The 25,110-nt window shown below is 39.9% G+C and overlaps 2 protein-coding genes across 5 annotated transcripts in view; both read left to right on the top strand.

Annotated features, from left to right (window-relative positions):
- Positions 1-16,012, top strand: part of osbpl3b (oxysterol binding protein-like 3b) — a 34,134-nt gene extending 18,122 nt beyond the window's left edge. Inside the window, exons 4-23 of one of the 2 annotated variants that reach the window (XM_086038798.1) lie at positions 194-247; positions 395-508; positions 698-862; positions 1,018-1,141; positions 2,050-2,153; positions 2,387-2,479; positions 2,562-2,718; positions 4,041-4,171; positions 6,735-6,836; positions 7,680-7,811; positions 9,320-9,413; positions 9,491-9,735; positions 10,700-10,837; positions 10,973-11,036; positions 11,105-11,183; positions 11,263-11,407; positions 12,429-12,570; positions 12,652-12,778; positions 14,952-15,074; positions 15,214-16,012. In XM_086038798.1, coding sequence (XP_085894924.1) covers positions 194-247; positions 395-508; positions 698-862; positions 1,018-1,141; positions 2,050-2,153; positions 2,387-2,479; positions 2,562-2,718; positions 4,041-4,171; positions 6,735-6,836; positions 7,680-7,811; positions 9,320-9,413; positions 9,491-9,735; positions 10,700-10,837; positions 10,973-11,036; positions 11,105-11,183; positions 11,263-11,407; positions 12,429-12,570; positions 12,652-12,778; positions 14,952-15,074; positions 15,214-15,310 — 2,430 coding nt within the window. In that variant the 3' untranslated portion in view covers positions 15,311-16,012. The remainder of the gene's footprint in view (positions 1-193; positions 248-394; positions 509-697; positions 863-1,017; positions 1,142-2,049; positions 2,154-2,386; positions 2,480-2,561; positions 2,719-4,040; positions 4,172-6,734; positions 6,837-7,679; positions 7,812-9,319; positions 9,414-9,490; positions 9,736-10,699; positions 10,838-10,972; positions 11,037-11,104; positions 11,184-11,262; positions 11,408-12,428; positions 12,571-12,651; positions 12,779-14,951; positions 15,075-15,213) is intronic. The other variant, XM_086038799.1, reaches the window with a different exon arrangement.
- Positions 16,013-16,255: 243 nt separating this feature from the next.
- On the top strand, positions 16,256-25,108 carry gsdmeb (gasdermin Eb). Of its 3 annotated transcripts, XM_086038167.1 has the most exons (10): positions 16,256-16,408; positions 16,742-17,006; positions 19,198-19,390; positions 20,575-20,746; positions 21,514-21,634; positions 22,073-22,192; positions 23,059-23,186; positions 23,256-23,433; positions 24,280-24,353; positions 24,454-25,108. In XM_086038167.1, exons 2-10 carry the CDS (start codon positions 16,802-16,804, stop codon positions 24,685-24,687), a joined length of 1,425 nt encoding a protein of 474 aa, XP_085894293.1. In that variant the 5' UTR covers positions 16,256-16,408; positions 16,742-16,801; the 3' UTR covers positions 24,688-25,108. The 3 variants fall into 3 exon arrangements, with proteins under 3 accessions (XP_085894293.1, XP_085894292.1, XP_085894294.1); XM_086038166.1 differs by having other exon boundaries at positions 16,391-17,006; XM_086038168.1 differs by having other exon boundaries at positions 16,391-17,006; positions 24,280-24,385; positions 24,454-24,574.
- Positions 25,109-25,110: the final 2 nt, after the last annotated feature.

The following is a 25,110-nucleotide window of genomic DNA, read 5'->3' as shown; positions in this document are numbered from 1 at the left end:
GTAGTGCTTTCGACAGTCACATGTGCAGTGAGAGCTTGAGCACTAGTCACTCTTACAAAGAGAGTCAACGTGGAGAAACTGTACGTGGGGAAAAGTCATGATGCTAGATAGACACATATGATATTTGCCTGAGATGTAAGCAACTAATGAGGCTGTATCTAGACTTGCTCAGTGTATTTCTTTGTCCCTATAGAGATACTTTTCCCTGGACAAAGGCATCCTGAAGTATGGCAAGTGCAATGCTGATGTGAGTGCCTGCTGGCTCCAAATGACGTGGCCTTAAAGCATGCGCTCTTCTTGTGTTGCCTACTAGACCGGCAACAGGCAATTCATTTATTATAGATTTTGAAATTTACGACCTAGTGTGCTCATAGCATAATGTGTTGACTTGCAGATTGAGAAGGGGAAGCTTCATGGCTGCATTGATGTGGGGCTCTCCGTTATGGCCATTAAGAAGAAAGCCAAGTGCATCGATCTCGATGCTGAGGAGAACATCTATCACCTGAAGGTAAACCACAAGGCTAGTCAACAGACTGATGTATAGGAAATGTGGTAAAATGCTGCGCCATTGTCTTGATTTCCCTTGCAGGTTAACATGTCTATTCTTAAATGAGTCTGGGGTGACCTTGTGTTGTATTTGTGTGTGACGAGACATTGTTTGCGCCTGTCACCTCCTTTGTCCTTGTGCGCCGTGCAGATCAAGTCACAGGAGCTGTTTGATGAATGGGTGTCCAAGCTACGTCACCACCGGCTCTATCGGCAAAATGAGATTGCCATGTGTCCCAACGAGAAGTCCTTCCACTTCCCCCACTACCCCTCCCCCACATCGCCAAGCTTTGCTGATGGCGGTCCTATTCGAAAGGTATATCTACCTGCATGGCTGTTGCCGAACGTTCTTGTGTTTCTGCTCATATGTATCCTTATTTTTTCCATGCTTAGGTTAAACTCTGATATTTGGGAGGAGTCAACACATATTTTGTTTTTGGGCTGACCTTTGGTTTGTGCTTCTTTGTGCAGTGTGTGCCTATACGCAGGCAGTCTACAGTGCATTCGGCAGGAGCGTTCCCTTTCAGCTGCAACAGCCAAGCCAAGGTAACAGCCTGGCTGCAATCATCTGATGACATGGACAAGTGCTCCAAAGGTGAGCACGCACAGCTGCTCATTGGCAATCTTCATCACGGCCCACCCATCCCTAAAAATATTTAAATCATATCATATCTTCACTGTGAAAAAAGAAAGTATCTCCCATTATTTATATTATGTATTCCGCAACCTGGTAATACATTATTTTTTTCCATGTTAGACTTTTTTTTTTTTCTTACAGCACTCATTTTAAAACTCCCCCCACCAAATTAGAAGACTCTAAATTGGCCATAGGCGCGGATGGCCCTGCGATTGACTAGTCCAGGGTGTATCCTCTCTCTTGTCCAAAGTCATTTTGACCTTAATGGGCATAATCAATACATTACTGTATAGAGAATGAACAGCGTTGCTGCCTCAACAATATTGAGGCAGCAACAGCGGCCTCTGCTGCCCCAAGTAGTAATGACAGCATTCTTAGAGAGGTTTTTTTTTTATTTTTATTTTTTATCAATGGTAAATAGCTGGATTTGAATCAGTTTTATTGCCCGATGAACTTTTTGTAAGAAGAGGACATTTTTTTACAATACACAATATGTTATAAACTCGCCCCAGGCGAATTGAAATGCATACAATATGAATCGACTATTATAGAAATGAAAATAAAATGAAGTACGATGCAGTCGTAAATGAAAATAAAATGAAGTACGATGCAGTCGTAAATGAAAATAAAATGAAGTACGATGCAGTCGTAAAAGCTCTGTAAAAGAATAAAAAGAATATATTTCTCGTCCCCGGGGCTTAACTGTAGTTGTGTCAACCACAAATCAACTGCAGTAAAGGTGCATTTTTTTAACAGGTCCGTGAATATACACACTGAACAGCTTCAGTTCATAAAAAGAATGGCAACGGTTGAATAATTTTCAGAAGTGTTCATGAACATGGTTTTATTTACCCTCCTCCATTTAGACTTGTCAGTTTGTGAGGCGCACCTACTAGAGCTGAGCCACCTTCTTCAGAGCATGGAGGTCCTCCATCGTACCTATTCTGCACCCTCGATCCAGGCTCTTCAGGTGATTTGCTTCGCATATTTGGTACTAGTCATTACGAAGAAACAGTTTGTCTATGCACTTGAAGCACCAGCATGACAAAATTCCACAAATTTTTCTGCAAATGAGCTAGTCTGCATTCGCTCCATTCTGCTGCTATATATAGAACTTTTCAAATCGATTTTTATTTCAATTGTCTATGATGACAGCTCTTTTGTCAAAAGGGTAATATCCATCCGCTGTGTTATGATCGCTAGACGTCAACATTTGACAGTCCAAAGAAGGAAAAGAGGCTTCAGAGAAAATGGCGCACAAAGAACTACAACAAAGACATGAAAACAACTCTGCAGGTAGTTTGACAAAAGCTGCACTTTTCGATGTCTTTGTTGAAAACTCTGTTGGATAATCTGGGCTTCTTTTGTTCCACTGCAGGTTCCCAGCTGCATCTCTGGTTCTGTCCGCCTCCATTCGTCCAACCCCAACCTCTCCACTGCTGCGCTGGCCAATGACAAAGCCGACCAGGAGTCCTTGGATTCCCCTTTCGATGTTGCCAAGCTGCAGGAGGACTTCTGCCGTGTTGCCACTAATCGTGAGTGACACATCCACGGGGGTTTCTTTGAATTAACACCTGGATTTTGATATCACACAACCAACTGCGCAAGCCACTTTTAGATCGGTTGTCACAGTATTCACACTCTGTATAGTCTGTACTGGTGTAACCTGAGGAACCCCTGCAAATTTTTACTACCTGTCCAAGACCCATTTCTGGGTCCCGTCCCACCAGTTGAGAATCACTGCTCTCGACTAACTTTTTGCACTGGTTGCTCCGGTGTGCTCAAATTATTTTCTTGGGTACGCCAGTAAAAAAGTTAGGTAGAGCTAAGTTTCTGACTGCATTCAACTCACAGTTTTACAGGTTCACTCTTGAAAAAAAATAAAATAAAAAATAATACCTGCCTGTGTTTTTACACAATATTGACTGGGAAATGATTAAAAAACAATCTGGTCAACGTAAAATTCTTTATTTGAATCACAATTCCACAAGGCAGGTAAAAGTGTTGGTGTTTGAAGTGCTCTTTGGAGGTTAGCGTTGGCTAGAGACTTTTTTCCCCTCAAACGGTTGGTGGTAGTGCTGCAACTTGGTTTTTGTTTTGTTTTTGGCACACAGTTGAGAAATTAGGGTGTACTTGCAACCAATTTGGTCGCACTCTAAAGCCTTGCACCAAGCGTCTACATTTCGGAATTTCTAAGAAAGATGTCTCTAAAGTTGCACACCAAATCTCCCATTTCAAACCACCTTCATGCGTAACCACTCTGTCAGCATTTTAATGTTGAACATTTTTACAACTGTAATGTTTCATAATTTTCATCATTAGCATGGTGGACAAATATTTTGCACACTCACTTCACATTGGGTTTGGGGTTTCAATCTTGGCTCCGGTCTTCCTGTTTAGAGTTTGTATGTTTTGCCTGTGCTTGCGTGTTTTTTTTGTTTTTGTTTTTTTTGCAGGTGCTCTGACTTCCTCCCACATTCCCCAAACATTCTTGTTAGGTTCAGTGAAGACTAAATAATCCATAGATGTAATTATCCCACAGACAATGAAAAATGTTGTATGATCATGATAGCATTTACGAAAAACAAATCGAATGGGTTTTGCATGTTATTTTATCTCACATCATGGTGCAAAGAGCCTTAGCGTCTCTGGCTGTCAAATCAATCATCAAATGTGTTCCCTAGCTGCTACTAAGTGAAAAGTTTCAGTTCGCTCTTGCAGGAAATATTTTAGTAATTAGAAAAGCACCCCCTTTGGGTCCTATTATTCTACTGTCAGAGTAGCACTCATGCTAAGTCTTTGTTGTTGTGAAAAGGCTTCCAAATTGCAATCACAGCTTGTTTTGGCCTCTCTTCAGTGCACGCCACCATGAAGTCAGCCCTGAGTTCACTCACGTCGGAGAGGGAGAGATTAAAACAATGTGTGGACCAAGACACCTGTCCCCCAACCTCTCCGCAAGTGGTCGGTTTGAAGAACGCGCTGACGACGGTACGTGGGCTCTGTTGCCACACACTAGCAGACATTCCTCCTTGAGGGCTTACCAGCGGAGGGGCGCCCGCCCACCTGGCGGAGACTTGAGTCACCAGTGATTCCCGCTCAAGCTTTTTGCTCTCTTTCTAAAGTTAACATTGAGCATCACGTTGACACAGTGGAACTTCTGGGCGTTTGACTGCAACATATTACTTAGACAATAATAGCGTGATGTCTGTTAGCTCCTAATGACTCAGTCTACCTACGTGACCACACAGCGTGGCAATAATGAACCACTGATGTTTATTTTATTTTCTTTTTACATTGTGGGCTTCCTCGGCGTCCTGTCTCCAATGATAACATTTCTGAAATTACGACATAATGAATTTATCTAGAACGGCGCTCAGTAGAGCACTTCATGGATTATTACCTTCTGCTTGTGCAACAATTTTGTCATTAACATGAATTTATTTTTCACTGCAAAATTAAGGGGAACAGCAAACGTTATTACCGACGTTAGAAGATCATAAATGGTCGACCACCTTGTGTTTGTTCATCTGTTTGCCAGTTGCTTCGTCCTGCTTCAGAGACGATGATGTAACGTGATTCATTCAATGAATGGCATGGTGACTCAAATTGTGAACATGAAATTTACTGTATGCTTTGAGTCAGTATTTCCCAATCTTTACTGAGCCAGGCCACATATTTTACATGAGAAAAAAAAAACTCACGGCACAGCACCAGGTAAAATATCACAAAAGGTGGACACACAGGTCAATTGCCGTGTTTGCCATTCTGCCTATGGCGACACATCACTGGCATAGATCGATGAGCAAAGATATATTATTTGGAGTAAGTGAATCATTTTCAGAACAATTAGGTGAAGTTGGACAATTTCCCGGAGCACACCAAATGATGTCTTGCATCAGAATAGTGTGACACAACACGCTAGAAATCACTGCCGAACAGGCAGACAGGCTGTACGCTTTTAAAATCTGGCACTTGATGAAATACCATCGAACACAGAACCTCTCGAGTGTGAGGCAGATCTACTAACCGCTGTTCCATAATGCTGCTGTTATGCCTTTAGTATGGCAAAAAGTGAAAACAAATTCATGTAGTAATAATCCACAAAGATCCTAGTCTTTATACTAAAAAATATAAGTAATAACGACAGAACATTCAACGCAAGGGTAATGATTTGAAGAGAATTAAAATTCTCTTTTTTGTTGCTATGCGCTCATTCGGAATTTAATTCCTTTTTTTTTTTTCTTATTGTGTTTAATCCAAGTGCTTTTCTGTATCCAATACTTGCAAAAGAAATTAAACAAGCACTGACCATTAGACACATTTTTTCCCCCATTTTCAATTCCAATCTCAATGGAGATTGTGACATTTCTGGGTCATGTTGACGTCTCCCGATTTGACCATTGTACATGAGTCTTAAATTGAATTGGCGCAGTGCTCAATGTTAGCTGATATTTTTCCAGTTTGACTTAAAATGTCTTTTCAATCTTGTGGTTCTTTTAATACTGTTATTGATTGCAGGCGGTGAAATCCCTAAATGTCATGCACTTATGCAATAGGAAATGTTATGAAATTATAAACACTCTATTGCATTACTGTTTGAGTTTTAATTAATTAAGAAGCTATTTAACATACAGAAATTGCTGTGCGTCCTAGCCAGGTAAAAAAAAACAACGAGATAGTTGTTGCTTTTTGTTGTTGTTGTTTAACCAGTCGAGGGTATAGAGCTTCCCCTCGCATGGCACTGAACAGGATAAGTGGCAGCCTCTACAGTACAAAATAGTAGGATGGATCGAAGGATGGATGCTGATGTTCAAAAACATTTTGTATCTTGCAGTAGACTCCATGCACATGCCTCACTATAAAGCTTTCGAGCAGTGCTTCTCAATTATTTTCTGTTATGCCCGCTAGCAAGAAGAAAACATTACGCTCCCCCCCCCAACTCTCCGCCGCGACTAGAAATAGTATCAGTTGTCGGTCAAATAGTTGTAAGCGGACCTCTGCATAACACTGTATCCGAATTAACATTAAAGTAAACAAAAAAAGAAAGAACTATAGATCAACTAACAACAAAGAAAATCTTTATTACGACTGTTTTTTAGCCTGTTACAACAAAAATTTGAAGTGCAAATCAATTTGCCTGAAATTAAAAAATAAAAATAAATGAATAAATGAGAGCTCCACTGCCACCTACTATAGTGGACGTGCAATTACACTTTACTTTAGTTTGTCAAAAAAAAAAACGCATATTCCCTCAGGGTCACACGTGGCCCCACTGCCCTTGCACCCGACCCACTATTTGAGAAGGACTATACACTAATTATACCATACTATACACTGTGTATGTTTCCAAATAATGTAGATACTTAAAGTAAAAATGTCTTATGTAGTACCCTATTTTTTTTTCCAACTTCCTAAAATTGGTCAATCTCTGGCTATTTGAATGATACGACTGTTAGGACGAATAATTGGCAACTAATTAATAATCAAATATTTGGGAATTGATTTGCGGGGTGTGTTTTAAAGCACGTGTGCACTGGTTATTATTTTTCAGGCTTTAGCCCAGAACTCTGAGCTGCGAGAGCGCCTCTGCAAGATTCACGCAGAGTCTCACATCGTAGAAGCCACACTGCACAATCCCATTGCCCCAGTGCAGGTGGGTGTGTGGCAATGCAGTGACTCCCGTTTCCACCCTCCGCCACCGCCACCAGCATGATGATTATTCTGATGATTACTTCCCTCGTTATTTGCCTCCCACATCCTCAATGAGCTGTCATGTCTTTCATTTTCATCCGCACGCAGCCATGTTGCTCCCCTCTCGCCCCCTCGCTAATGACGATTAGACGCCATAAAAAAGAAGAGAAACACATTGTGGGTCTCGCCATTGGGAATCGTTTGCATGCAGCCATGTGTTTAGTGTGATCACACGACAAGCGGGCACATGGAGGCTTCTGGCTCGTCTGGAAATCTGATTTACTGTCCACAGAGTGTTAGCGGATCACGCTAATTGTGTCCCGGAAAATGTGTTAAAAACACACAGGGCATGTGCATGCTATGAGATTATCTATTGGGAAAGTAACAAAATGTCCCTCTCTGACAAATTACATAATTGCTTGGATACATGAGATCCAGTCAGAATTGCGATGATTTTGCATAACCGCTGCAAAGTAACTCTTAAAATTGGGATTCATTAATATCGTGGTAGTATTTCTCCCTGCAGTCATTATACGTAGATCAAAACAGAGGTGCACAAAACTCCACTGTTAGCAGGTGTACAGACGGATATTAAAACTTCAAGTGCTGTGATGCGCCTCATCGTCTCAGTGGTTCATTAGTGTTATCAAGCTTCTAATAGTCAATGTGTGCACTCGCCATCGGGTCATTGTTAACACAGTGTGATTATACCATGTTGTGACAAAGATTGACCAAGCCGCTCCTGAGTCCGACTCATGACCGCTTTGTTTTTTGTGTTTATCCATGCGGATGTTGTGTCTCCCAGAAAGAGGAGGAGTCTGCATCCGAATCCCGTTCTTTGGTGCATCAAGAGTCCAATGAAAGCAGAGCCGAGTCGTTGTCTGAGTTCTTTGACGCGCAGGAGTTTCTGTTGTCCAATAGTTCCTCTGAAAATGAGGTAAATGGAAGGGAAATTCAAAGGTTTATGCCTCTTACACTATAAGAACAATACATGTGTGCATCTAAACTCTACTATACTGTAGATCCGGTGTAAATATTTGGCCATTTTCAATTCATACGGTCATACTTTGATTGAAAGTGATTTTTTTATTTTATTTTGTTTGTTGAATGAGGTAGAAATGACATTGTGGCATTGTTTATTTCAAGAATATGTTCTATGCAAACCCACTAGTTGAAACAAGGCATTCTGATAAATATTGCGTTTGTAGAACAAGAGTTAATCCACACGTTTTTAGCCATTTCTGGGGGCGGCCATTTTGTCACTTTCGTCACCTGAAAATGACATCACAGTTGCTCACCTGAGGGTGTGTGACGACATTTTCAGTCAGCAGAAGTGACAAAATGGCCGCCCCATGTGATGGCTAAAATCGGGTGGATTAACTCTTGTTCCACAAATACAATATTAATCACCTCGGTAGAAACAATATCGCTATGTGATGCAGGAATGTGTGGTGTGTACGGCTGTAATCTAAATAAAAAACTATGTGTGTTGTCAGAGTCTAGCATAGCGCTAGTTAACTCTAGCCTTACAGACTCCGTTCTTACAGGCTCGCTAATTGCCTGTAACCCGACCTGCTCTGATGTGAACTGTCATGGAAGGCTCAAACAGTAATCTATATTTCTGGCGCCCAGTTAGGGCGAAGGCCGTCCACCTTAAGCAGGTCGGGTCGGCCCCAGAAAGAAGGCAAATTATCTATATGACAATGTAACAATCAATGTAACAAGTTTGATAACCACATACTGTAGAAAAATCCCTCAAATTAGGACTCAAATTGAGAATATACCTTAATAAATTGAATGTTTAGGAGTATTTGCATACCTAAGAATGTGCAACAAAAACAAATGCATTGAATACTAGAACGTTTATATTTCAGTAAGTGTATAAGAGCAATTCTAGTTCTAATGAAATTGTTTACGGAGGTCCAGTAAAAGCAGTTCTAGTTGCATTAATTCATGTGTATTCAACTATAGGATTCAGCCTGTAGCTGTATAAGCCTGTGGTGCTGCCTAATGAAATTACTGTTACTATTAAATTGTATAATTTTCTATAAAATTTGTCATCATTTTAAACTTATTTGGCATTTTACTGGCACGTGGGGCACATTTGAAATTGAACTCGGACATCTCGTTTCGTGCTGGAGGCTTCTTGAAGCCTTTTTAATTTCACTGTCATGAAATCAGACTGCACTCTGACTGTACTCTTTTTTTTTCCTCCTTGCTTTATTGTCATGTGGCTGGTCAGATAGCAGCATGAGCGGAGATGGTGTAAAAATGGAAGTTAATTACTTTCATCTAAAAATACAGCTATAATGTAGCTCCCAAGGGAGATCATCTCCAAATAATGTGACAGCATGTTGAAAGAAACCTGCCCTGTCTTTTATCTCAGGTGCACTTCAAATTCCTCTCATCACAACTGCTAAAAGTTTGTATGGTTTTCTTTTTTAGGCTTCAGAAGATGACTCGTACATCAGCGACGTTAGTGACAACAATTCCATGGACAACTTTAACCCTGAGACAGAAAATGGCAGACAAAATTCAGGTAACCTATTTCAAGAAAATACTTCCACACGCCAGCCATGCTCTAAAAAAAGAACATGATGTTTTTGGTTTTGTCAGGTTCTGGAGAGAGCGCCGCCAACCTCTGCCGGCGTAGATCGCGTCTGTCTTCACCAAGCCCGAGCAGCAGCGCCATCAGCCTGTGGAACATCCTCAGGAACAACATCGGCAAAGACCTGTCCAAAGTGGCCATGCCGGTGCATCTCAACGAGCCGCTCAACACCCTGCAGAGGCTTTGCGAGGAGCTCGAGTACAGCGAGCTCCTCGATCAGGCCGCCAGCACACACGATCCGTTTGAACGCATGGTGAGAGGACAGCGTTAATGCGTTGGTTACTTAAGTGGGCCATAGTTAACTCTCTCACGCAGTCTGCCCATTCCTGACAGTTGTTTATTTAGGGCAGTGGTCTACAACCCATGGCTCAATAGATTGGAATTGTATTTTTTTATTTTTTTTTTTATTTTATTTTTATTTTTTTTATTAAAGTGGGAAGTCAACCCAAACATTTTTTCAAGAATATGTTCTATACAGGGCCACTAGTTGATACAAGGCAAAATCATTAATATGAAATATGAGTTAAGCAGCAAAATCCAACCGTTTTTAGCCATGTCAGGGGGCGGCCATTTTGTCACTTCTGTCGACTGAAAATGACATCACAATTGCACAGAGCTCATGTAACGACCAATCACGGCTCACCTGTTTTCTGAAGCTGAGCTATGATGTCGTTATCTGAGCCCTGAGGGTGTGTGATGTCATTTTCAGTTGACAGAAGTGACAAAATGGCCGCCCCATGAGATGGCTAAAAACGGGTGGATTTTGCTGCTTATGTCATATTCCACAAACACAATATTAATCAGAATGCTGTGTTTCAACTAGTGGGCCTTCATAGAACACATTCTTAAAAAAAAAAAAAAAAAGATGGGATTGACTTCCGCTTTACGTACCAAAGAATACAATAATTATTTTAACTGACATGTTTTTGGTTTACACCACAGTGGCTTCTAAGATAATAACAATTCACGACTAGGGTAGCCCCGAGCAATGAAAAGATTAAATTGTGCCTTCTTTCTGCTTAGAAGGATTTACACAAAAACTAAACACAAAAAGGCTTCTCAAGGCAAAATAATGCCATATTTTACTGTGTAAAAGGGACTCTGACTTGATGAAATATTGATAACAATGAGGCATCTCCAAAACTGCACCAATAAACACCATTGTCAGTCATGACTTTTAGCAATTGTTTTTTTGTTTTTTTTGTGTGTGTGTCTAGGTCTTCATCGCTACATTTGTGGTATCGGGTTACGCATCCAGCTACTACAGAACTGGCGGGAAGCCTTTCAATCCCGTCCTGGGAGAGACTTATGAATGTGACCGGCCAGATAAAGGCTTCCAGTTCATTGCAGAGCAGGTTCGGTTATATCAGCAAGTATTTATTCAGGACATACAGTATATATGTTAATTGTTTGTTTTTAAATGTGCTCAAGAAATGTGTTTGGGTTGGATTGGATTTTGTTTGTTACAAAATTGTTATCTCCATCAACAGGTCAGCCATCATCCACCAATCTCGGCTTGCCACGCAGAGTCAAAAAATTTTATCTTCTGGCAAGGTGTGTTCCGTTGCATACACTTTTTGTTCAGTTCAAGTTCCTAATTTTACATTGTGATTTCATTGCAGACGTAAGGTGTAAGAACAAGTTTTGGGGGAAGTCAATGGAGATTGTTCCTGTCGGCAGCACGCATGTAACTCTGCCTGGGTGAGCTTGACGCACCGAAATGCAACACAGGTGTCACACAGCAAGTATTTTTCAATCATATTTGTTCTCACTGGTGCAGGTGTGGAGACCACTATGAGTGGAACAAGGTGACATCGTGCATTCACAACATCCTGAGTGGACAACGCTGGATCGAGCACTACGGCGAGATCTCCATCAGAAACGCCAACAGCGACGCCTGCCACTGCAAGATCACTTTTGTGAAAGTGAGCCGATCTTGCAAATGGCTTACGTGCATGGTCCCATTTTGAATAATCCTCCCAACTGTCAGTCTTGCTATGTAATCTGTGTGTTTTACAACAAAGGTCTCTTTAAAAACACCCTTGGCTGCATACAAAGTGCTATACATAAAGTGAAAATGTGTAAATAAATCAAACTAAACTAATTAATAACAATGAGCGGACAGACAAATTGCTACAATAGTTTACGTTACATCTGCCAGCACTACTGATTCAGAAGTCATTGGGCAGATTAGATTGACATGGCAGCACCTCCAGGCTAAAATCTGATTGGACAAAAGAATATAACATCCACTTTGCTGTAATGCAAGCAGTTCAGCCAATAGGAAGGCTTCAAAATGAATAGAATGGAGTGTTGTGAATAAATAAATACAGTTTCATCACACAAATACTATAATATGTCGTAAATGTAAATTAGTGATTCTAATAGTGTTTGTGCCGGATTACATTAAATACAGTGCTGTATTTTCACTGTGACGTAAATATTACAGATTGCACACTTGTGCCAAAGATATGTAACGTATCCAAACATGTTTTTTGTTGACATTTGTGCGATGTTTTTGTTGGCACATTTCCACATCCACAGCGCTAAGAACCTCAAATGTTTATGATACAAAGTAGAATGACTCAGTCCTGTGTAGTAGGGCTTTTATTGCTCAATGACCTTTGCTCACAGTTGGTGTTCTTCACTTGCATGCAACTAGGAAGCCCATATGATGTTTTTGAGGTTTGATGTATGGAAGCTTTCACTGAGCTGAGAAGGTTAATTGCTTTAGCGGTTCTCATTTGAAAGGTCCCCTTAAGGTAGGTGAGTCGAGGAAAAAGGATGATTCATTCATCCTCACCTCCCATTAAATACACCAGACATGCAATAGAAGTCACGGTGAGGACCAAAAGAAGACATTACCATGAGGTCCTGGATGATAGAGTGTGATCAACTGTTCATAGTAATGGCCTTCACTTTGATGAATGTTCTCCTTTGTCACAGGCTAGATGGAACTCAAGTGTGAATGAGGTGGAAGGAACCGTCATGGATCAGAAGGGGAATGTGGTCCATCGGCTCTTTGGGAAGTGGCACGAAGCGGTTTACAGCGGGGACCCGCCCTCGGCCACATGCATCTGGAGAGCAAGTATGAGCATTAAGTTGCATTCCTAATAAATCGATGCACGATTAGTGAATATTAACGTAGGTAATGCTTGTGTATATGCAGATGCCATGCCACTAGACCATGAGCAGTACTACGGTTTCACCAAGTTTGCCATTGAGCTGAATGAGCTGGACGCATCCCTCAAACCGCTGCTGCCACCCACTGACACCAGACTGCGGGTGGACCAAAGGTGAGGGACAAAAACGTGTGACGTGAGCTTTAATTTTTCTTGTTCCTTTATGGCTTTATTGTATGCCAAAGATGAGTTTCTCAATTTTAGCTTTTGAAAATGAAAGATATTAGTTCATTCAAATCTGCCGGCAAGGAAAATGTTCGAATAAAATTGAGTTAGCGGCTGCTAAAAGATGACTGATTGTTTTTCTTAAAGGAAGTCAACCCAAACATATTTTTTTCAAGAATAAGTTTATATGCAGGCCCACTAGTTGAAACAAGGCATTCTGATAAATATTGTGTTTGTGGAATAAGAGTTAATCCACCCGTTTTTAGCCATCTGTGGGGGGGCGGCCATTTTGTCACTTCTGTCAACTGCAAATGACCTCACAGAGTCTCAGGGCTCAGGTAACAACCAATCAGAGCTCACCTGTTTTCTGAAGCTGAGCCATGATTGGTCGTTATCTGAGCCCTGAGCATTTGTGATGTCATTTTCAGACGACAGAAATAACAAAATGGCCGCCTGCTGAGATGGCTAAAAACAAGTGGATTTTGCTGCTTCACTCATATTCCACAAATTCAATATTAATCAGAATGCCCTGGTTCAATTAGTAGGCCTGCATAGAACATATTCTTGAAAAAAATGTTTGGGTTGACTTCCACTTCAAGCAAGGTTATATATACTGTGTACCTCTCCGAACATAGACATCTTGCTTTGTCTCAGCGAAGTGTTACGACAATATCACCGAGAGACAGCAACAAGGTGAAGTTGCTTATTCTGACCCTAAAGAAATATTTATATGAGAGTATAATTAACAGAATAGAATATATACATTTTGCTTATTCTGACCCTAAAGAAATATTTATATGAGAGTATAATTAACAGAATAGAATATATACATTTTGTAAGTGCAGAGAAATATTCTTATAACAGGCAGTAATTCACTGGGCATCAAATCTCTTCCATTGAACTCTGTTGTGTGTTTTTGACGCTGTGCTGATCAAACCTCAATAAAGGATTAGAATAGTAACTGCCCTAGTGGCTTCTGTGCATATCTCTTGGGTTAATTTTAGCTCACATTTGTAAGTTTTACAAGAGAATAGTCAAAATATAGGACAGGCTAAAATTATACTGGAGCTTTATCCAGCGTGACAGCTCAATGTGGATGCGAATGATCATGGAGAGCATGTACTGCCACAGTTGTTTTTCATTTCTAGCCCCAAACAAACTGTAGACAAAATACACACACATCCATTTTCTGCAGCGTTTGTCCTCATTAGTCTTAAGGGCACATCCAGACAACCATTTACCGGTGCATTCACAGCTATGGACAGTTAGTCTACAACTAATATTAGATGGAGTTTATATTTTTCAAATATGGGAGGAAGTCACATAAACAAATACAACACAGGAAGGCTGGAACAGAGATTTGAAGCCTAAACCTCAGAATTGTGAGGTAGACAGGCTTGGTTCACGTGCTGCCAAAACTTAAAATATATTTGAAAATAATAATAATTTAATTATAATCATAATCGTGCTTATGATTCTGCTCATTTTGTGCTGTTCCATATCACCATCCAAATGAACCCTATGCAAAAAACAACTTGTGTTTATTAAAGAGTAAGTCAAGTCAAAAATGTCTTAACAATATGTTTTATGCAACCCTATTTGTGGAATATGAATTATGTAGCCAATTCTACCCGTTTTTATCCAGTTCACATGGGCGGCCATTTTTCCACTTGTCGACTGTGACTCACGGCTCAGTTAAAAACCAATCATTGCTCAGCTTGCGCATGTCACATGACCAAACCCAGAAAACAGGTGAGCCGTGATTGGTCGTTACTTGAACCCTTGGGCACTGTGATGTCATTTTTAGTCGACAGCAAGTGGCAAAATGGCCGCCCCTCCTGGGATGGATAACAATGGGTGAATTTTGCTGCTTAATTAATATTTCACAAATGCAATATTGATCCAAATGTCGTGTTTGGACTAGTGGTGCCCCATAGGACCTAATTTTGTGAAGAACATTTTTCACTTGACCCCCTTTGTATGTAAATTGACTACTGCATTTGACCAAACTGAGCCGTCAACCCTTTAGAATTGAAAAAGTCACATATTAATGCTTTTCTATCTGAACAGATGTTTTCCCCTTATTTGCATGATAATTACGTTTGTGCTGCATGGTGTGCAGACTGCTGGAGGAGGGGAAGCTCGAGGCTGCAGAGGAGCAGAAGCAAAGGATTGAACAGCTGCAGAGAGAAAGACGGCGAGTCCTTGAGGACAGCAACGGGTCGCATCAACCAAAATTCTTCAGGTATCTCTCGCCATAATAGTTTGCCTCCATGATTACACATTTGAATATGACCATTTTGCAGTCTTAAATGCATTAAACATTCCGCGTTTCCAGAGATGACAATGGCCACGTTTCTCTGTCTTTCTTCATTCATGCTTAGGAAGTCAAAGGATGACACGTGGGTGAGCAACAACACTTACTGGGAGTTGAGAAGCGATCCTGGCTTTGCCCACACAGAATTCCAGATGTTGTGGTGACCTGAACTGAAAAAAATTCGCTGACGGAAGTCCAGTGGAAACATCCGCAATCGGCGCTGACCTTCTTTTGCATTGTTATTGCCTTAACAACAAGTGCTTATCTAAGTTGTGTAATCATGTTATGCACCCTGAGAATGTTGATCATTATACAGCAAGTCCAAGGTGGCGAAATGTGAAAAGGATGACCAGTCCACCTCATTACAAGCACCCACTCGTTAAGAAGATACTAACGAACTGGTACCTCGTTAAAAGTATAGAGTGGCACCTCATCCTGTCATTTAGACAATCTCTACCTCAGAGATACAGTAGCCTTGTTATGCCATTGATTAACATTAACATCAAATATTTATTCTGCACATGTCTGATGCCTTATTAGTGGTACTGTCGTTATTTTTTAATTGTTTCAGTTTCATATTTTAGATGTTTTAAAAATGTATACTTTGTAAGGTGCTCTGTAAATGAAACAGGTACGTACTGGAAGTTCTTTTTATTTGATAAAAGCAGTGCTAATTATTTGTTATGACTGTGTTAAAATCTGTGAATGGTGCGAACTGAAGGAGCTGTAGCAAACATCACACACTCATTCATGTCCTTCACCTCATCCAATGGGCCTTTGGTTACACCGGCATGGTGGTGCGGTCCAAGATGAGTGTTGAAGTTGTGCTGCGTCAGCTCAAATAAATGCGGCGATGCTTCCCTCTTGTGGCGCCTTGTGTGTGTGGTCAAGTCCTTTTTAAAGAACCGTTTTCCTCTTAGTTCTTAGTTCTTGTGCTGTCACACTGCAATCTGTGACTTTGGATCACACAACCATCACAAATACGTACAGTGAAAGTATTGTACGTGTTTAAAACAGTATTTAACAGAAAGGAGGTCTGGTAAAACATAGTTTTAGCCAGGGCCGGACTTGGCTGTTTTGTACCTTGGGCGAGACTTTTTTTTTCCCCCGCGGCGCTCGTGCGCCCACTGATTGCATTTGAAATTAGTCAGTCCCCTGCATTTATTTGCAAAATATACAAGAACCGTTTTCCTCTTAAGTTCTCGTATGCAACAAATTGCTCTGTCTGATTCCGGAGTGGGGCGTGGCCTTAGTGTGTCTTGGTGAGTCAGGCAAGTGGCCTCACGTTGACTTTTCGGTCTTGGCGAGTCATCGAGTTATTCGTGTCTGTCTTCTCAAAACGTGTATGGGCTGCTTCGTCGACTTAACGACGGCTTGGTGAAAACTGTAACTTAATGTAGCCTCTGTATGTTTTGCGATTTTTGAATAATTGATCAATCTCCTCTGTTGCTGATGCTAACTGGTAGCGATTTGAGTGTCCTCGTGCACGGATGACTTCTGCAGGAAATCCACTTTTTCATTGTGCCTTTTACACGCCGAGAAAAGGCGAGCTTTAAGATAAGTTATCGTACGCGTTTAATCTTTTCGCATTGAAGTCGGAGCCGAGCGTCTGTCTGGGAGTGAACAAGCCGCCACATTGACCTCCTTCCGGGTAGATGTTCGCCACAGCCACCAAGAATTTTGTGGAGGAGGTGGACCCAGGTGGTTTGTTGATCCCGGTGAGAAGTCTCAACGATTCTATCGCGCTGCTCACCGTGGTGGTGAGCCAGAAACGCTTCTGGTTCTGGCAGAAGCCCAAACATCTGCCCACTGACTTTACCCTCAACGACATCCTCACAGGAGACACATCTATCACGCCAGGTAAACAACAACATGCAACATGCGCACGACATCAGGGCCGAAACATCAGAGGCACTGAATTATTTGTTCCATGAAAGTTGCATTAAATTGTTCCCAACAGTTTATTCGCTTCATTTCATAGAGTTTCTCTTGGTTGCACCAAGGTTATTATAAATACTATTAAATTGGGGAAAAAAAAAATCATGAGCAAAACAAAATAAAAAACGATTTTTTTTTTTCAAAAAACAAAACCAACTGAAACTTCATTTTACATTTATAGACCAGTCCAACAGCAATTGTAGTCATAAATGGCTTTATGTGTCCTCAAACGTATTTTTGACGCTTATTCAAAAAATGTCTTTCTTTTTTTTTCTAGATTTTGTAGGCCTTTTAATTTTTTTAATTTTAAATTTGACCTATAAAAGCTTGCGCAATATGGATTTTACCATAAAATTTCAGAAAGCAATTCTATCCAAATATATTACTACTATATTACATAATATTATTATTATTATTATTAACATTATTAACATTGTTATTATTATTATTATGAAAACTTGAAAAAGAAAAAACGGGGACAGATTAGGAATCAGCATAAAAAAATCTAGAAAAATGTACTCTCTGATTTAAAAATTTAGAAAAAGTAAGTGTGTCGGTGTAATTATAGCGAAAATGTCCTTCGTTTTTGTCTTTGTCAATATTATACATGAGGTTTCGGGGTTCATTTTTAAATGTATTTATTTCAGTATTACTGAAGAAAAGAAACTGTACAAAAGAACAAAGGAACAACAGTCATTTGAGAATTGTAGATTACTTTACTTTATTACACAATATTTACTAGTGTGTAATAAAGTTGCTAGCTACTAATGTTTCTAATTAACTACCCCTTTTTTATCTTGCACTCGACAAATACTCCATATTAAAAAAATAGTGATAATCGTAAAACTAATAAAAGCGAAGTAATATGGGGCTAATTTAAAACTAACTGACAAAAGTCAAAACAAAATAAAAAATAACTATAATGAAAAATCTAAATCTATTATAACCCTGGGCTAGACAGCTTCAATTACAGTATGTGGACATGAGATATTATTTATTTATCTATCCAGTTGTATTTTAGCTTCATTGTGTCGTGTCAATCTAATCTGCCCAGGGCCTTCAGAATTGCTAACCAGGCCTACAATAATGTCAGCATATTTCCACCTTCTGATTGGTTGGTCAGAAATAGCGATGTTGGGGAGCTTTGTAAAAATTGATTTTGTCATTGCTTTTAAAAATGCCAGTTTTAAAGCATTGGTACTGACAACAAAGTTACCGCTAATTATAGTAATTTAACATTTTATTAACATACAATTTTTTTTCTTTCATTTTAAACAGTACAACAATATGTACAACAGTATAAATTAAAACCGTGAACTACTAAAAACTGGACCCTTCAGGAATAAGGAATACGCCTTAAAATGTAATCGTAATCATTTTTAAGTTATGATCCTACATAAGGCGTTAACATCATTGCTTCTTGCAAATGTGCATGATCAAAGGATGACACAATTGACTGCTGCTTTGGTCCGGTAGTGGCACGGCTAGTTAGTAGCTGCTAAACTGCGAATGTTTAGGCGGGCAGGCTGTGCAAACTCTGCTCCCGTTTTCATGTTTTGCACTTCATCAGTTGGGTGCTACTTTTTTCAAATACGTTTGTTGTATTGCCTTGCTTTTGATGACATACCTTGCACAACGGCTTCCTCCTCCGCATCGTCCTGGAGATATCGCCACAAGAGCGATGGGGAGGAGTTTGTCTTCGGAGATAATGGCTGCCCACCATACTATTACTTTGTGTTTAACTGCTTCTTCTTTTATTTATTGGCAGATTCTGTTTCCTTCAACTTTTAAACCAAAGTTAGAAGGAAAAGCTGCACACTGATTGGCTGCAGTCGCACACATTTCGGTCGTGTCTGATGGAGTAAATATCCTCACAGCTTGCAGCTGGTCACGTGATATCACAATTCTCAATCATATTATCATCCAGGCCTACTTATACTGCCCTTTGGAAGGTAACCGCTAGGGTGTTTGTGGGCTGACGCCCCACAAAAAAAAAAAAAAAAAAAAAAAATGTGTACCAGTCCGTGGACCGATGGTTGGGCAACATTGGTTTATGTAACTCAGTGTTTTAGATCTGTGGGGTAACTTAACTGACATGAGTCCCCGTCTGTAGTTTTACCAGAGACAGACTTCATCAAATACAACGAGACTCATGATGACAACATTCAAGGGACAATAGATGCCAAAATCCCTAATTCCGACATGAACATTGGGGGCAAAGGCTCTTCCAAACTCCAGTTATCATTAGGCAGTTTGAAGAAAGAAGAAGTAGATGTGCGGCGGCTCCTGCAAGACTCAAAAAACAGGTATGGTTCCCTGAATGTGTCCTCTTGAACACCTTTAAGTAAAAAAAAAAAAAAAAAAAAAAAAAAAACACAAAGAAGACATCAAGGTTAGGAATTAAACATACAAACTGTCTGTCGAAGGTCTCCAAACAGCAGGCATGTTCTCTATCAGATCACAAAAAGTTGCACTCGTAACCTAACATCATGAATCTGTTGAATATTAGACCGTTGCATTTCCGGTGTAGGAACAGAAATCCAGGGACCCCATGTATACAGTGAGTAAAATTCTACACACCCCCGTTTAAATGCGAGGTTTGTGTGATAAATAAAGGAGACAAATGATTTCATGTACCTTCCCACCAGTAATGTGGTGTGCAGTATAACCTGTACAACCTGAAATGTTTTAGAGAGGGGAAACACCACGCACGCTCAATAACTCGAGATGTGGCACACAATACATTTTCCCACATGCGTTTGGGAGATTTTAAGTGTGTATTTGTTCTTTGTACGATAACTCTAACAACTTGCCAATTGTCCAGACACACAGTATGAAGAGGTGAGGAGATTGTTGTCACATGTGCTAAACAGCCAGTACTTGCCAGAAATTCCTGGAGCTCCTTCATTGGGATTGAGGTTCCAAGATTGTTTCACATCATTTCATCAATTTTGGAGGGATGATTTCTTGGCAATGTCACTGCCATGCCATATGTCATTTTCCACAAATAAATGATTACAGATTTATATTGTCACTTTATCTCAAAATTTTCTTTCCCCCCCTTTTAATAAGTAAAAGATTTGTGTTGTTTTTCTGATAAAAGTTTTTTAAAAAATTCAAATTTGAGAGTTACATGGAAAGCATCAATACATTACAATAAATGTACTTATAAGAGGCATGAGGCAGTCAGTGATCATTTACGAGTATCATTAAACATGTTATGTATATTTGTAAACGCAAAATTAATCAATGCCGTGTTTCAACTAGTGGGCCTGCTGGGGACATATTCTTGAAAAAAGTATGTTTAGGTTGACTTCCGTTTTAAGAAGACATTTGCCAAAAACTTTCATTGAATAAGGCACCATTTCAGTACCTTAATTGTTTTGTTTTTATGGGACACAATTTCCCTTTCATACCTGTTACACTGAATTGCAATGCAGGATTTTTGTATGTCATGTGTTGTTTGTTTGACAATGAAATGTCCCACCAGGGTACTGGACATGTCCCACTGTCTGATCCAGCAGACCAAGAAGAAGGGTCAGGTGTTTGGTGTCGTCAAAGAGCGCATCGTGACCAGCCAGCCATGTATTGTCATAGAGGAGATACAGAAGGCAGGACAGTGTGCTGGGATGCTCAACCTCGGCTGGTTCCAAACTCCTAAGGTCAAAATGGAACTACTCACAAACATGTTTATTACCATATCTAATCTTTCCTTAAGTTTTACTACATGTGCAGTAGAAGGTTAGACGTGCTTGTTTGTTTTGAAACACTCACTTCAACTTGGCCTACAGAACCTCCAAAGTCAAACACCTCAAACGTGGTGCAGGGTGAAAGTCAGCCAAAATATCCACCCATTTTTTAAATAAGAAATAGAACTTATTGTGACAAAGGCAAGCTTCTTGCTACTGCGCAATATGAGCAGTACAATAACGTAGGTTTCAATTGTATATACAAATACATTTGACCAAACAGATGCTAACACAAATAGCTTCTGTAGCATGCTAATGACTAGGACATGGACATGACAGTCTGTTTCCTGTTCTGTCAGGTGTCGTCTACCGGTGCCTAGTTTTGCTTTATTTTAGTTCTTTTATCTGTTATTGGCAACCTCGCCCCTCGTCCAAAGTCAACTGGGATAGGCTCCAGCCCACCCACAATCTTCAAAGGACAAGCGTGACAGAAAATGGATGGATACTTGAATTATACTTGAAAAGCAGTTAAGAACCTTTATTAAACGTTGCCTCAAGATTAATTGACATTATTTCGTCTGGGGAAACTGTTGGAAGTCAACCAGCGCCACAGGAAAGATTGTTTATTTGGGGGTTCCATTATATATTTAAGAATAAACAACACCACTTTTGATTTACTTGAATCAATTTGTTGTCTTTAAGAAGACCACCAGGTTGAACACGTGTGTGTCTTTGTGCAGGTGTTACTGAATGACAGCGGTAGCCTGAGCAAAGACGTCAATGTTACCATGGAGATTCCCATTAACACCACCCTGGCCTATGCCCTCATTGACCTCAAGGTGAAACATGATGGTCGCTATGGTGAGAACACACATTGTAATTAGTGATAAGTATAGAAAATAATATTTGATATTATATGCGCATGCATTTCAATTATATTGTTTTCCACTCTATTCTATTTCAGTAGGTCAATTCAAAAAGTGAAACTCCTATATTATATAGATTCACTAAATACAGAGGAAAATGCTTCATATGAGTTTGATTACCAGTATATTGTAGGGCGAACAAAAAGTGGTCTATAAATAAAGTTGAGTTGAGAAAATTCAACAATTTGCCATCACAATCAAATTAAGTTTAAATACAGAAATTAGGTGACTTTTTGAAAATTGAACTGTATATGAGTTCCACTTTTTCAAACCAGTGAATCAAAGGAACTTTTCTATGATATTCTAATGTAGCTGTTAGCTGCACCTGTACTAGTGTATGTATTTGAAATGACTGTATGACATGTTTGCACAGAGCTGTGTCTGATGTCAAGCAAGGGGGGCTTCGAGGTGGACAGCCCCACCCAAAAAAGTCTGGCGGGTGTCACCGGAGCTTCTGGGCAAAACGATTCTGACGTCAGCCAACTTAAACGAGGTCAATTATTGCCAAAGCTTCCATTTTCACGTCTGCTAGGCGCATGACTTGTTTTTGCACACTTAACATTTACAATTCTGTTTCAAAGTTCTCACAATATATCAGTCATTACAAACTGTTTTTGAGATTGAATTGAATTTTAGAAGCCTCATTTATTGACTTACTTATAACCTCGGTTACCCTAGTATCCGAAACCTTTCAAGTATCAAATAGAGATCCTGAAACCGAAAGTGAGAGAGTGAAAGTGAAAGTCGAGATCCTCTCCGAAATGGTGTTAAGATGTTGTAAACACGCTTAGTCTCCTTCACATGAATGACTCCAGATTTATTGTATGTATTTTGTTTACACAGAGCACACTAGCGATACGTGTTCAACCGTTCATATTATGGCTGAATGATTTTGAAAAATAATCGAATTGCAAGAATATATGCATGAGTATTGCTGTATTTTCGGTCTACATCTGTTCTGCCACCATTGGTGTTAAAATATCATTTGCTTCAGGTATTTTAACACCGCGAAACCGATGCTATATTTTAACCTGTCATTGACATTGTTAGCATTAAGCTACTCTGACTTATCTAAAATAAAGTCATTCTTTTTTCGTAAGTACACATTATTCTCTTTGTTTAATATTCATAAACTTTGACTGGGATTGAAACTTGCATCTCAAATGTTTGCTTGCAAGTCAAGGCAAAAAAATTGGCTAAACCACAGCACATATCCGGAAAAACTTTCAAGTTGTGCCGAGAAGAGTAATAACTCGGCTCTCCTGAGCAAGCCACGCAGTTTAGAATATAAATATCAATGTAATGACAAATATCTGCTTAGCAATCACACTATTGACAAGGTTGATGTTTCTTCTTCAGAACTGGAGAATCTGTGTGCTCAGTTCCAGCAGCTGGCAGCTCTTCCCGCCGCCAGCAGGTCTTCTCTGCTCAAGAACATCACAGCGCTCACGGAAGACAGAGCGGCTCTCGGTGATCTTCAGAGTGTGGTGAGATGACTCAAAGGGTTTGATTGCTTGACTTAATGATCATTTTTGCACCTCCTTCGTCTCTCGCAGCTGGACCAGATGCTCCTGGAAAAGAGCGTTAACATGGCCCATGTTTCAGAGGCGCACAAACAACGCATCCAGCCTGTTCTGGAAGTGCTGAAGGAGGCGGAACGTGTGTCAGCAGCACAGACGGAACCCTCTGTGTCAGTCCTCAGTGCACTTCATCTCATTATTAGTGCTTTGAATGGTGAGCATGACTTACATTTTCTTGTTTTATCTTCACGCAACATTTAAACATTAACCGCGGTCAACACACATTTTGGTGCCAAGGAAGTTTTAACGGTTTTAGGTTATTTTGATGTCTCTGAAAAAAATAGTGCTCAAAAAACGCACCTTTTGAGAATGGTATTCTCTTTATGCTGCAACTTTGATGAGGCTTTCTGTCCTTTCAAGCATGTCCATTCAGTGTTCTTTCATTTTTGATGCATTATCATGAAAGACAGAAATTGTTATTGCAGAGAGCCTTCTCATGCAAATCATGTTTGATGTGCAAATCAGCAAAAAATCAGAAAATTAGCCAATATTAGCAGTACACTCCTGATTTTTGTAATGCAAAAACAGATGCGGTCAAAGCACAAACACTGCTTTTAGTCACGATTAATCAAAGTACATTAATCAATCATATAATACAAAAACATTAGCTGATGTTTACAAATTTCCTTCCGCGGGTCATGAGTGACCACACGGATGCTCTGGCTTGCTTCACTTTTATTCGGGAATAAACGATAAGCATTTTTGATAGCCCCCTATCAATTTGTCAAAAATATCAAGATCTCAGAGCCTAGAGACAATTCAAAGTAACGGATGTCATTTTTATACTCCGTTGCCCCAAATTACCCAGAAACCATTAAACTATCTTTGGCATCCCAAAAAAGATTGTTGGTTTTTGGGCCAGTGTTATCAACCCAAGACAATTATGCATTTTCTCTTAACGTGCTTTTTTTAAAAAAAAGTAATCTGTTGACTTTCTATTGAGTATTTTGCAACCTTCTCAAATCTTAAGTGCACATTTTCTTTGTAATTTGCCTTCCAGAACTGTCTTGTGACAGTCTTGCTGCGTTGAGAGTCTGCAGCAGTCCCGATGTGTTAAAAACCATGGAACTTCTGGTTTGTAAAGAAAATGCCAACCTCACTAAAATGTGCATAACTATATATATATATAATTTTTTTTCCCCAAATTTTTCATTTTCTCTCACATCTGTTGTAGGTAAAGTGCTTGTCGGAAAGCCAGGAGTCGCCGCAGAGCGGCACGGACATCACCGCGTTGCCAGAGAACGTCTTGTCAGGCATGGAACATCTGTTCACCTCGTCTGGCGTGAGCCTGCAGGGACGAGGTGGCGTGGTGAGGAGTCAAATGAACCAGCTGCAGCAACCAGGACACCGCCCTCTCATCTTGTGTATTGCTCTCAGAGGCCTCCACTTACTGGCCCGCTGTGTGTAACTTAACCCTCACGACCAAATGCTTTATAATAACAGCTTTTACTGTGAAGGGCAGCCATCAAAATTGTGTTGGCAGTAAAAAGAACCAATAAGCTCCTTCAAAGACTAACCACCTTTTAAATTATATTAGGTTGCAATTGACTTTCAATAACGTGTTAATGGTGTGTGTGTGTGTGTGAATGTGCTGTTAATGTTTTATATTACTAGATTTAATAACTTTTCAAATGAAAGACTGTTGATTTCCATGTCTCATTAAATGTTTAACCTTTTAGCACTCCTGTCTAAAAATGTCATAAAGACATTACCTTGGTTGTTCGAACTGCAAGCCTCATTTTGGCACACTTAAACGCATACCTTGTTTAATTGTATGCTATATTCTATGTTGATCACGTGAACCTGTTCAAATATCCTTCAAAAACTGATA

The sequence above is a fragment of the Filicampus tigris genome, chromosome 8 (assembly GCF_054856515.1).
Source record: "Filicampus tigris isolate MCC_2025a chromosome 8, RoL_Ftig_1.0, whole genome shotgun sequence".
Taxonomy (NCBI): domain Eukaryota; kingdom Metazoa; phylum Chordata; class Actinopteri; order Syngnathiformes; family Syngnathidae; genus Filicampus; species Filicampus tigris.
This window is presented reverse-complemented; position numbering and strand designations above follow the sequence as displayed.